A 13817-nucleotide genomic window follows, 5' to 3' on the forward strand; every position below is an offset into this window, starting at 1 on the left:
CTGCGTCGGTAGGCCTACTCTGTCAGGGGCGGAACGGTAGGCTTAACCTTTGAAAGTACCATGCTCAGATTCCTAATGACGTCTCAGATTTCATTATTTGCAAACAGGGACCGTTTTGTTGCAAACAAGATACACTTTGGCATTGGAGAAATATGATAATATGAACACATAGGCCTATCTCTGTCCATTCTTAGTCTGTAATTTCAGTAATTTGTGGTATTAAAGAAAGATTCTGTTAATATGTAAAATTACGTAGAATTGCATGAAATGTAGACATGTTCTCTGCTTTCCATCTTGGTGTAATTATTATTTTGGGTATGGGGAGGGTTCAGGGTTAGGGTTAGGGTTAGGGTTAATTATTATTTTGGGTATGGGGGGGGGTTCAGGGTTAGGGTTAATTATTATTTTGGGTATAGGGGAGGGTTCAGGGTTAGGGTTAATTATTATTTTGGGTATAGGGGAGGGTTCAGGGTTAGGGTTAATTATTATTTGGGGTATAGGGGAGGGTTCAGGGTTAGGGTTAATTATTATTTGGGGTATAGGGGAGGGTTCAGGGTTAGGGTTAATTATTATTTGGGGTATAGGGGAGGGTTCAGGGTTAGGGTTAATTATTATTTGGGGTATAGGGGAGGGTTCAGGGTTAGGGTTAATTATTATTTGGGGTATAGGGGAGGGTTCAGGGTTAGGGTTAATTATTATTTGGGGGTATAGGGGAGGGTTCAGGGTTAGGGTTAATTATTATTTGGGGTATAGGGGAGGGTTCAGGGTTAGGGTTAATTATTATTTGGGGTATAGGGGAGGGTTCAGGCAGGGCCATCCATTTTCATTTCAGAGGTCCAATTTTCTCCATGTAACCTTTAAATAATGTTCACTCCCTAACCCTAGGGGACATGGGCTAACCCTAGGGGACGTGGGCTAGGGGACGTGGGCTAACCCTAGGGGACGTGGGCTAACCCTAGGGGACGTGGGCTAACCCTAGGGGACGTGGGCTAACCCTAGGGGACGTGGGCTAACCCTAGGGGACGTGGGCTAACCCTAGGGGACGTGGGCTAACCCTAGGGGACGTGGGCTAGGGGACGTGGGCTAACCCTAGGGGACGTGGGCTAACCCTAGGGGACGTGGGCTAACCCTAGGGGGCGTAGGCTAACCTTAGGGGGCGTGGGCTAACCTTAGGGGGCGTGGGCTAACCCTAGGGGACGTGGGCTAACCCTAGGGGACGTGGGCTAACCCTAGGGGACGTGGGCTAACCCTAGGGGACGTGGGCTAGGGGACGTGGGCTAACCCTAGGGGACGTGGGCTAACCCTAGGGGCCGTGGGCTAACCCTAGGGGGCGTGGGCCAACCCTAGGGGCGTGGGCTAACCCTAGGGGGCGTGGGCTAACCCTAGGGGGCGTGGGCTAACCCTAGGGGGCGTGGGCTAACCTTAGGGGGCGTGGGCTAACCTTAGGGGGCGTGGGCTAACCCTAGGGGACGTGGGCTTACCCTAGGGGACGTGGGCTTACCCTAGGGGACGTGGGCTTACCCTAGGGGACGTGGGCTTACCCTAGGGGACGTGGGCTAACCCTAGGGGACGTGGGCTAACCCTAGGGGACGTGGGCTAACCCTAGGGGACGTGGGCTAACCCTAGGGGACGTGGGCTAACCCTAGGGGACGTGGGCTAGGGGACGTGGGCTAACCCTAGGGGACGTGGGCTAACCCTAGGGGACGTGGGCTAACCCTAGGGGACGTGGGCTAACCCTAGGGGACGTGGGCTAACCCTAGGGGACGTGGGCTAACCCTAGGGGACGTGGGCTAAACCTAATGATGTCTTCCTCAACTATGGTATAAAAGCAATAGCAGTTCAGTGAATCCTGATGACATCATCTCTTTAGAACATGCTTAACCTTGTTGGCACATAGAGCCTGGTAACACCGTGCTACAAAGACTTGAAAGGATCGAGCCGGCTACAGCTGTATTATGGGAATTTGAGAAATGGCGAAAATCGGCAATCAAAATAAATGTTTGATAACATTAATCATATTATTTTTGGGAAACTCAACTGATTCTGAGTTCGAGCATATTCAGTTTATATGTGAAAGCTATTTCTAAGATGCGTACTTTCAGATTTTCCTAACTCACTTTGTTGTTTAAATCACTTGCTCTGCTCCTGCCATAGACTCCCAGTCAAGTCCAGTTCTGAGGCGCTGTGAAACCAGACGTCTCGACATCAGCTGGCTGGTGTGCAAGACTAGAACATGCTCTCTCTGCGGAAGAGGCGGAGCTTGGTCAGGAAGTTGAAGTAGGTGAATGTCAAGCAGACCAACAGGTTCTTCATCGGGTAAAGCAGCGGTGTGACGTAGCCATGGACAGAGATCAGAGCGAGGCGCAGGATCAGGAAGGGCAGGTCCTGCAGGAAGAAGCCAGCTGATGGCAGTAGAGCGCTGTGAGGTGTCACTGCCAAACGGAGACAGGACAGAAAGGCCAGGATGTAGACAGAAAACACCCAGCCAGAGTAAAACACGTCTGGAATCCCTGCCACGCGCACCAGCTCCACCACATCCATCCAGAACAGGAAGCTGTGAACAAACACCTCTGACCTCATATCCTGGGTCCACAGGACACGGAGCGGGCCAGAGTGGGAGTGTGACAAGGAGGAGTACAGGTAGGCCGCGCTGGCTGGTCGTGAGCCGACTGCTTCCTGGTCCCTCCACCTCCCTGTAGCCGAGCCGTTCTGTCCCCTCTCATAGTACAGTTGGCCTGACACACTGTTCACCTGTTCCAGGTGGGTCAGAACAGGACCCGGCATGTCCAGATCCATCTCCACACTGTCTGCTGGAGGAGACAACAGGACATCATCATATAGTAGTATCAGTGGTGTCCCTGCTTAGAAGATACATTTTTGACTTATTTTATAGAAATAGGTCATGCTTTTCATTAAATAGCAGGAAACAGATCATTCAGTCAACATTCTTACCGGTTATAGACTATGTTTGGAACTCTCTTTCTTATTGGTCTATTAACTAATGTAAAGCCTGATGATGTCACCAGGCAGGCCAAAACTCCATCCCACAAAAACAGGTTGAAATTTCAGGCAGTCTTTTCAAACAGCTATTACACTAAAGGGTTAGGGTTAGGGCATTAACATCAATTTCACGGTATTAAATCAAATCAAATTTTATTTGTCACATGCGCCGAAAACAACAGCCGTAGACCTTACAGTGAAATGCTTACTTACAAGCCCTTAACCAACAATGCAGTTAAGAATAATAAGTGTTAAGTTAAAAAAAATCATAATAATAATGAAAGCGTAGCAGTAAAAGAGCAGCAGTAAAATAACAGCAGGGAGGCTAAGTAAGTCGCTCTGGATAAGAGCGTCTGCTAAATGAATAAAATGTAAATGTAATATACAGGGGGTACCGGTACAGAGTCAATATACAGGCTATATACAGGGGGGTACCGGTACAGAGTCAATATACAGGCTATATACAGGGGGTACCGGTACAGAGTCAATATACAGGCTATATACAGGGGGTACCGGTACAGAGTCAATATACAGGCTATATACAGCTATATACAGGGGGTACCGGTACAGAGTCAATATACAGGCTATATACAGCTATATACAGGGGGTACCGGTACAGAGTCAATATACAGGCTATATACAGGCTATATACAGGGGGTACCGGTACAGAGTCAATATACAGGCTATATACAGCTATATACAGGGGGTACCAGTACAGAGTCAATATACAGGCTATATACAGCTATATACAGGGGGTACCAGTACAGAGTCAATATACAGGCTATATACAGCTATATACAGGGGGTACCGGTACAGAGTCAATATACAGGCTATATACAGCTATATACAGGGGGTACCAGTACAGAGTCAATATACAGGCTATATACAGCTATATACAGGGGGTACCAGTACAGAGTCAATATACAGGCTATATACAGCTATATACAGGGGGTACCGGTACAGAGTCAATATACAGGCTATATACAGCTATATACAGGGGGGACCGGTACAGAGTCAATATACAGGCTATATACAGCTATATACAGGGGGTACCGGTACAGAGTCAATATACAGGCTATATACAGCTATATACAGGGGGGACCGGTACAGAGTCAATATACAGGCTATATACAGGGGGTACCGGTACAGAGTCAATATACAGCTATATACAGGGGGTACCCGGTACAGAGTCAATATACAGGCTATATACAGCTATATACAGGGGGTACCAGTACAGAGTCAATATACAGGCTATATACAGGCTATATACAGGGGGTACCGGTACAGAGTCAATATACAGGCTATATACAGCTATATACAGGGGGTACCAGTACAGAGTCAATATACAGGCTATATACAGCTATATACAGGGGGTACCAGTACAGAGTCAATATACAGGCTATATACAGCTATATACAGGGGGAACCAGTACAGAGTCAATATACAGGCTATATACAGGGGGGACTGGTACAGAGTCAATATACAGGCTATATACAGGGGGTACCGGTACAGAGTCAATATACAGGCTATATACAGCTATATACAGGGGTACCGGTACAGAGTCAATATACAGGCTATATACAGGGGGTACCGGTACAGAGTCAATATACAGGCTATATACAGGGGGTACCGGTACAGAGTCAATATACAGCTATATACAGGGGGTACCGGTACAGAGTCAATATACAGGCTATATACAGGGGGTACCGGTACAGAGTCAATATACAGCTATATACAGGGGGTACCGGTACAGAGTCAATATACAGGCTATATACAGCTATATACAGGGGGTACCGGTACAGAGTCAATATACAGGCTATATACAGCTATATACAGGGGGTACCGGTACAGAGTCAATATACAGGCTATATACAGGGGGTACCGGTACAGAGTCAATATACAGCTATATACAGGGGGTACCGGTACAGAGTCAATATACAGGCTATATACAGCTATATACAGGGGGTACCAGTACAGAGTCAATATACAGGCTATATACAGGCTATATACAGGGGGTACCGGTACAGAGTCAATATACAGGCTATATACAGCTATATACAGGGGGTACCAGTACAGAGTCAATATACAGGCTATATACAGCTATATACAGGGGGTACCAGTACAGAGTCAATATACAGGCTATATACAGCTATATACAGGGGGAACCAGTACAGAGTCAATATACAGGCTATATACAGGGGGTACCGGTACAGAGTCAATATACAGCTATATACAGGGGGTACCGGTACAGAGTCAATATACAGGCTATATACAGGGGGTACCGGTACAGAGTCAATATACAGCTATATACAGGGGGTACCGGTACAGAGTCAATATACAGGCTATATACAGCTATATACAGGGGGTACCGGTACAGAGTCAATATACAGCTATATACAGGGGGTACCGGTACAGAGTCAATATACAGGCTATATACAGGGGGTACCGGTACAGAGTCAATATACAGGCTATATACAGGGGGTACCGGTACAGAGTCAATATACAGCTATATACAGGGGGTACCGGTACAGAGTCAATATACAGGCTATATACAGGCTATATACAGGGGGTACCGGTACAGAGTCAATATACAGGCTATATACAGGGGGTACCGGTACAGAGTCAATATACAGGCTATATACAGGTGGGACCGGTACAGAGTCAATGTGCGGGGGCACCGGCTAGTCGAGGTAATTGAGGTAATTTGTACATGTAGGTAGAGTTAAAGTGACTATGCATAGATAATAAACAGAGTAGCAGCAGCGTAAAAGAGGGGGTGGGGGACAATGACAGGAGTGTGCAAAGCTGTCATCAAGGCAAAGGGTGGCTACTTTGAAGAATCTCAAATATAAAATATATTTTGATTTGTTTAACACTTTTTTGGTTACTACATGATTCCATATGTGTTATTTCATAGTTTTGATGTCTTCACTATTATTCTACAATGTAGAAAATAGTACAAATAATGTAAAACCCTGGAATGAGTAGGTGTGTCCAAACTTTTGGCTGGTACTGTTCATCACCAGCAGCATCAGCAGCAGATATACAGTGGGGAAAAAAAGTATTTAGTCAGCCACCAATTGTGCATGTTCTCCCACTTAAAAAGATGAGAGAGGCCTGTAATTTTCATCATAGGTACATGTCAACTATGACAGACAAAATGAGGAGACAAAATGAGGAAAAAAAATCCAGAAAATCACATTGTAGGATTTTTAATGAATTTATTTGCAAATTATGGTGGAAAATAAGTATTTGGTCAATAACAAAAGTTTCTCAATACTTTGTTATATACCCTTTGTTGGCAATGACACAGGTCAAACGTTTTCTGTAAGTCTTCACAAGGTTTTCACTCACTGTTGCTGGTATTTTGGCCCATTCCTCCATGCAGATCTCCTCTAGAGCAGTGATTTTTGGGGCTGTCGCTGGGCAACACAGACTTTCAACTCCCTCCAAAGATTTTCTATGGGGTTGAGATCTGGAGACTGGCTAGGCCACTCCAGGACCTTGAAATGCTTCTTACGAAGCCACTCCTTCGTTGCCCGGGCGGTGTGTTTGGGATCATTGTCATGCTGAAAGACCCAGCCACGTTTCATCTTCAATGCCCTCGCTGATGGAAGGAGGTTTTCACTCAAAATCTCACGATACATGGCCACATTCATTCTTTCTACACGGATCAGTCGTCCTGGTACCTTTGCAGAAAATCAGCCCCAAAGCATGATGTTTCCACCCCCATGCTTCACAGTAGGTATGGTGTTCTTTGGATGCAACTCAGCATTCTTTGTCCTCCAAACACGACGAGTTGAGTTTTTACCAAAAAGTTATATTTTGGTTTCATCTGACCATATGACATTCTCCCAATCCTCTTCTGGATCATCCAAATGCACTCTAGCAAACTTCAGACGGGCCTGGACATGTACTGGCTTAAACAGGGGGACACGTCTGGCACTGCAGGATTTGAGTCCCTGGCGGCGTAGTGTGTTACTGATGGTAGGCTTTGTTACTTTGGTCCCAGCTCTCTGCAGGTCATTCACTAGGTCCCCCCGTGTGGTTCTGGGATTTTTGCTCACCCCGCGGGGTGAGATCTTGCGTGGAGCCCCAGATCGAGGGAGATTATCAGTGGTCTTGTATGTCTTCAATTTCCTAATAATTGCTCCCACAGTTGATTTCTTCAAACCAAGCTGCTTACCTATTGCAGATTCAGTCTTCCCAGCCTGGTGCAGGTCTACAATTTTGTTTCTGGTGTCCTTTGACAGCTCTTTGGTCTTGGCCATAGTGGAGTTTGGAGTGTGACAGTTTGAGGTTGTGGACAGGTGTCTTTTATACTGATAACAAGTTCAAACAGGTGCCATTAATACAGGTAACGAGTGGAGGACAGAGGAGCCTCTTAAAGAAGAAGTTACAGGTCTGTGAGAGACAGAAATCTTGCTTGTTTGTAGGTGACCAAATACTTATTTTCCACCATAATTTGCAAATCAATTCATTAAAAATCCTAAAATGAGATCTCAATTTGTCTGTCATAGTTGACGTGTACCTATGATGAAAATTACAGGCCTCTCTCATCTTTTTAAGTGGGAGAACTTGCACAATTGGTGGCTGACTAAATACTTTTTTCCCCACTCTACATCACTAGTAGCATCAGCAGATATACATCACTAGTAGCATCAGTAGCAGATATACATCACTAGTAGCATCAGTGGCAGATATACATCACTAGTAGCATCAGTAGCAGATATACATCACTAGTAGCATCAGTAGCAGATATACATCACTAGTAGCATCAGCAGCAGATATACATCACTAGTAGCATAAGTAGCAGATATACATCACTAGTAACATCAGTAGCAGATATACATCACTAGTAGCATAGTAGCATATACAAAGAGAAACAGTAGCACAGCAGCAGATATACATCACTAGTAGCATCAGTAGCAGATATACATCACTAGTAGCATCAGTAGCAGATATACATCACTAGTAGCATCAGCAGCAGATATACATCACTAGTAGCATCAGTAGCAGATATACATCACTAGTAGCATCAGCAGCAGATATACATCATTAGTAGCATCGGTAGCAGATGTACATCACTAGTAGCATCGGTAGCAGATGTACATCACTAGTAGCATCGGTAGCAGATGTACATCACTAGTAGCATCGGTAGCAGATGTACATCACTAGTAGCATCGGTAGCAGATGTACATCACTAGTAGCATCGGTAGCAGGTATACATCACTAGTAGCATCGGTAGCAGGTATACATCACTAGTAGCATCGGTAGCAGGTATACATCACTAGTAGCATCGGTAGCAGGTATACATCACTAGTAGCATCAGCAGCAGATATACATCACTAGTAGCATCAGCAGCAGATATACATCACTAGTAGCATCAGCAGCAGATATACATCACTAGTAGCATCAGCAGCAGATATACATCACTAGCAGCATTAGTAGCAGATATACATCACTAGTAGCATCAGCAGCAGATATACATCACTAGTAGCATCAGCAGCAGATATACATCACTAGTAGCATCAGCAGCAGATATACATCACTAGTAGCATCAGCAGCATATATACATCACTAGTAGCATCAGTAGCATATATACATCACTAGTAGCATCAGTAGCAGATATACATCACTAGTAGCATCAGCAGCAGATATACATCACTAGTAGCATCAGTAGCAGATATACATCACTAGTAGCATCAGCAGCAGATATACATCACTAGTAGCATCAGCAGCAGATATACATCACTAGTAGCATCAGTAGCAGATATACATCACTAGTAGCATCAGTAGCAGATATACATCACTAGTAGCATATATACATCACTAGTAGCATCGGTAGCAGATATACATCACTAGTAGCATCGGCAGCAGATATACATCACTAGTAGCATCGGCAGCAGATATACATCACTAGTAGCATCGGTAGCAGATATACATCACTAGTAGCATCGGTAGCAGATATACATCACTAGTAGCATCGGTAGCAGATATACATCACTAGTAGCATCGGTAGCAGATATACATCACTAGTACCATCGGTAGCATATATACATCACTAGTAGCATCAGCAGCAGATATACATCACTAGTAGCATCAGTAGCAGGTATACATCACTGGTAGCATCAGTAGCAGATATACATCACTAGTAGCATCAGTAGCAGATATACATCACTAGTAGCATCAATAGCAGATATACATCACTAGTAGCATCGGTAGCAGATATACATCACTACTAGCATCGGTAGCAGATATACATCACTAGTAGCATCAGAAGCAGGTTATACATCACTAGTAGCATCAGTAGCAGATATACATCACTAGTAGCATCAGCAGCAGATATACATCACTAGTAGCATCAGCAGCAGATATACATCACTAGTAGCATCAGCAGCAGATATACATCACTAGTAGCATCAGCAGCAGATATACATCACTAGTAGCATCAGCAGCAGATATACATCAGTGGTAGCATCAGCAGCAGATATACATCACTAGTAGCATCAGTAGCAGATATACATCACTAGTAGCATCAGCAGCAGATATACATCACTAGTAGCAAAAGCAGCAGATATACATCACTAGTAGCATCAGCAGCAGATATACATCACTAGTAGCATCAGCAGCAGATATACATCACTAGTAGCAAAAGCAGCAGATATACATCACTAGTAGCATCAGCAGCAGATATACATCACTAGTAGCATCAGCAGCAGATATACATCACTAGTAGCAAAAGCAGCAGATACACAGTGCATTCGGAAAGTACTCAGACCCCATGACTTCTTCCACATTTTGTTACATTACAGCTTTATTCTACAATGGATTTTTTTTTTAATCCCTCAATCTACACACAATACCCCATAATGACACAGCAAAAACAGGTTTTTAGAAATGTTTGCAAATTTATATAAAATATAAAACTGAAATATCACCTTTACATAATTATTCAGGCCCTTTACTCAGTACTTTGTTCAAGCACCTTTGGCAGCGATTACAGCCTCGAGTCCTCTTGGGTATGACGCTACAAGCTTGGCACACCTGTATTTGGGGAGTTTCTCCCATTCTTCTCTGCACATCCTCTCAAGCTCTGTCAGGTTGGATGGGGAGTGTCGCTACACAGCCTTTTCAGGTCTCTCCAGAGATGTTAGATCGGGTTCAAGTCTGGGCTCTGGCTGGGCCACTCAAGGACATTCAGAGACTTGTCCCGAAGCCACTCCTGCATTGTCTTGGCTGTGTGCTTAGGGTCGTTGACCTGTTGGAAGGTGAACCTTCGCCCCAGTCGGAGGTCCTGAGCACTTTGGAGCAGGTTTTCATCAAGGATCTCTTAGTACTTTGCTCCGTTCATCTTTCCCTCGATCCTGACTAGTCTTCCAGTCCCTGCCGCTGAAAAACATCCCCACAGCATGATGCTGCCACCACCATGCTTCACCGTAGGGATGGTGCAAGGTTTCCTCCAGATGTGACGCTTGGCATTCAGGTCAAAGAGTTCAATTTTGGTTTCATCAGACCAGAGAATCTTGTTTCTCATGGTCTGAGAGTCCTTTAGGTGCCTTTTGGCATACTCGAAGTGGGCTGTCATTTGTCTTTTACTGAGGAGTGGGTTCCGTCTGGCCACTACCATAAAGGCCTGATTGGTGGAGTGCTGAAGAGAAGGTTGTCCTTCTGGAAGGTTCTCCCATCTCCACAGAGGAACTCTGGAGCTCTGTCAGAGTGACCATCGGGTTTCTTGGTCACCTCCCTGACCAAGGCCCTTTTCCCCCGATAATAATGGTACCTTGCCCAGTGAGGCAGTAATAATGGTACCTTGCCCAGTGAAGCAGTAATAATGGTACCTTGCCCAGTGAAGCAGTAATAAATGGTACCTTGCCCAGTGAGGCAGTAATAATGGTACCTTGCCCAGTGAGGCAGTAATAATGGTATCCCAGTGAAGCAGTAGTAATGGTACCTTGCCCAGTGAAGCAGTAATAATGGTACCTTGCCCAGTGAGGCAGTAATAATGGTAGCCCAGTGAGGCAGTAATAATGGTACCTTGCCCGGTGAGGCAGTAATAATGGTACCTTGCCCAGTGAAGCAGTAATAATGGTAGCCCGGTGAGGCAGTAATAATGGTACCATGCCCAGTGAGGCAGTAATAATGGTACCTTGCCCAGAGAGGCAGTAATAATGGTAGCCCAGTGAGGCAGTAATAATGGTACCTTGCCCAGTGAAGCAGTAATAATGGTACCATGCCCAGTGAAGCAGTAATAATGGTACCTTGCCCAGAGAGGCAGTAATAATGGTACCTTGCCCAGTGAGGCAGTAATAATGGTACCTTGCCCAGAGAGGCAGTAATAATGGTAGCCCAGAGAGGCAGTAATAATGGTACCTTGCCCAGTGAAGCAGTAATAATGGTACCTTGCCCAGTGAAGCAGTAATAAATGGTACCTTGCCCAGTGAGGCAGTAATAATGGTACCTTGCCCAGTGAGGCAGTAATAATGGTATCCCAGTGAAGCAGTAGTAATGGTACCTTGCCCAGTGAAGCAGTAATAATGGTACCTTGCCCAGTGAGGCAGTAATAATGGTAGCCCGGTGAGGCAGTAATAATGGTACCATGCCCAGTGAGGCAGTAATAATGGTACCTTGCCCAGTGAGGCAGTAATAATGGTACCTTGCCCAGTGAGGCAGTAATAATGGTAGCCCAGTGAGGCAGTAATAATGGTACCTTGCCCAGTGAGGCAGTAATAATGGTACCTTGCCCAGTGAGGCAGTAATAATGGTACCATGCCCAGTGAGGCAGTAATAATGGTACCATGCCCAGTGAAGCAGTAATAATGGTACCTTGCCCAGTGAGGCAGTAATAATGGTACCATGCCCAGTGAAGCAGTAATAATGGTACCTTGCCCAGTGAAGCAGTAATAATGGTAGCCCAGTGAGGCAGTAATAATGGTACCTTGCCCGGTGAGGCAGTAATAATGGTACCTTGCCCAGTGAGGCAGTAATAATGGTACCTTGCCCAGTGAGGCAGTAATAATGGTACCTTGCCCAGTGAGGCAGTAATAATGGTACCATGCCCAGTGAGGCAGTAATAATGGTACCTTGCCCAGTGAGGCAGCACGGCCGGATCTTCTCAATGATATCCACACAGATGAGAGCGAAGAGCACCAGAGAGACGGGCAGCTCAGAGAAGTGGTCCTGTCTGTACTGTGGTCCCTTATCCACCTGCACCTGCATGGACCAACATAGAGCGAGATTGGGTTAGGGTTTAGGGCTAGGGGTTAAAGTTAGGGTTAGATGTCAGGGGTTAAGTTTAGAGCTAGGGTTAAGGCAGTTCAGAGAAGTGGTCCTGTCTGTACTGTGGTCCTTTAAGGGTTAGAGCTAAGGGTTAAGGTTAGGGTTGGGTTTAAGTTTAGGATTAGGGCTAGGATTAGGGCTAGGGGTTAAGGTTATAGTTCAGGGGTTGGGGTTAGGGTTAAGGCAGCTCAGAGTATCTGTCCACCTGCACCTTGATCAACATAGACTGTCAGGAAAATGTCTTCTGTAACCACGTTTCCATCAAATTTTAATGCGAGTAAAGTCATACCTTAAAAAAAAGTAAACAGCCTGTCATGGAACCAGGAAGTTTTGGTACAATTTTATAAATGCTGACAGATAATTGGTTCATTCAACATGGTGGGATATTTTTGTGTCAGTGAAATTAATTATGCAAGAAATGGCAGCGGAAACACCTTTATGCGCAAATATTGATATAATAACCATCATATGGAGTAATGCGATATGGTGTGTGGTCCTCCCACTACAACTCTGGAAAGCATAGAGTTTATTAGGCTACAGATTAAATAAATGATGATGAACTTCACAGGGTGGTGAAAGGTCGTGATATATTGAGGGGCTGATTCTGGTGATATGATGATTGATGCTTGATTGCCGTTTGACAAAGAAAAATATTCTCGCCCTTATCCATAATAATCTCATGTAGACTATACCCACACAACATCTGCCTGCTGATATATATATATATATATATATATATATATATATATATATATATATATATATATATATATATATATATATATATATATAGGCATCTATATCCACACTGTATCTGCCTGCTGTGTATATATATATATATATATATATATATATATATATATAGGCATCTATATCCACACTGTACCTGCCTGCTGTTTATATATATATATAGGCATCTATATCCACACTGTATCTGCCTGCTGTATATATATATATATATACACAGTGAGGGAAAAAAGAATTTGATCCCCTGCTGATTTTGTACGTTTGCCCACTGACAAAGACATGATCAGTCTATCATTTTAATGGTAGGTTTATTTGAACAGTGAGAGACAGAATAACAACAAAATAATCCAGAAAAACGCATGTCTAAATTGTTATAAATTGATTTGCATTTTAATGAGGGAATTAAGTATTTGACCCCTCTGCAAAACATGACTTAGTACTTTGTGGCAAAACCCTTGTTGGCAATCACAGAGGTCAGATGTTTCTTGTAGTTGGCTACCAGGTTTGCACACATCTCAGGAGGGATTTTGTCCCACTCCTCTTTGCAGATCTTCTCCAAGTCATTAAGGTTTCGAGGCTGACGTTTGGCAACTCGAACCTTCAGCTCCCTCCACAAATGTTCTATGGGATTAAGGTCTGGCTAGGCCACTCCAGGACCTTCATGTGCTTCTTCTTGAGCCACTCCTTTGTTGCCTTGGCCGTGTGTTTTGGGTCATTGTCATGCTGGAATACCCATCCACGACCCATTTTCAATGCCCTGGCTGAGGGAAGGAGGTTCTCACCCAAGATTT

The 13817-nt window shown here is 44.6% G+C and overlaps 1 protein-coding gene across 1 annotated transcript in view; it reads right to left on the reverse strand.

Annotated features, from left to right (window-relative positions):
• Positions 1-1427: 1427 nt before the first annotated feature.
• Positions 1428-13817, reverse strand: part of LOC121556160 (transmembrane protein 236-like) — a 44189-nt gene continuing 31799 nt past the window's right edge. Inside the window, exons 4-5 of the mRNA XM_041870053.2 lie at positions 12084-12213; positions 1428-2810 (exon numbers count right to left, since the gene is read on the reverse strand). Of these exons, the coding sequence (XP_041725987.1) occupies positions 2227-2810; positions 12084-12213 (714 nt within the window). The 3' untranslated portion in view covers positions 1428-2226. The remainder of the gene's footprint in view (positions 2811-12083; positions 12214-13817) is intronic.

This window comes from Coregonus clupeaformis, unplaced genomic scaffold (genome assembly GCF_020615455.1).
Source record: "Coregonus clupeaformis isolate EN_2021a unplaced genomic scaffold, ASM2061545v1 scaf2035, whole genome shotgun sequence".
In the NCBI taxonomy this organism is placed as follows: domain Eukaryota; kingdom Metazoa; phylum Chordata; class Actinopteri; order Salmoniformes; family Salmonidae; genus Coregonus; species Coregonus clupeaformis.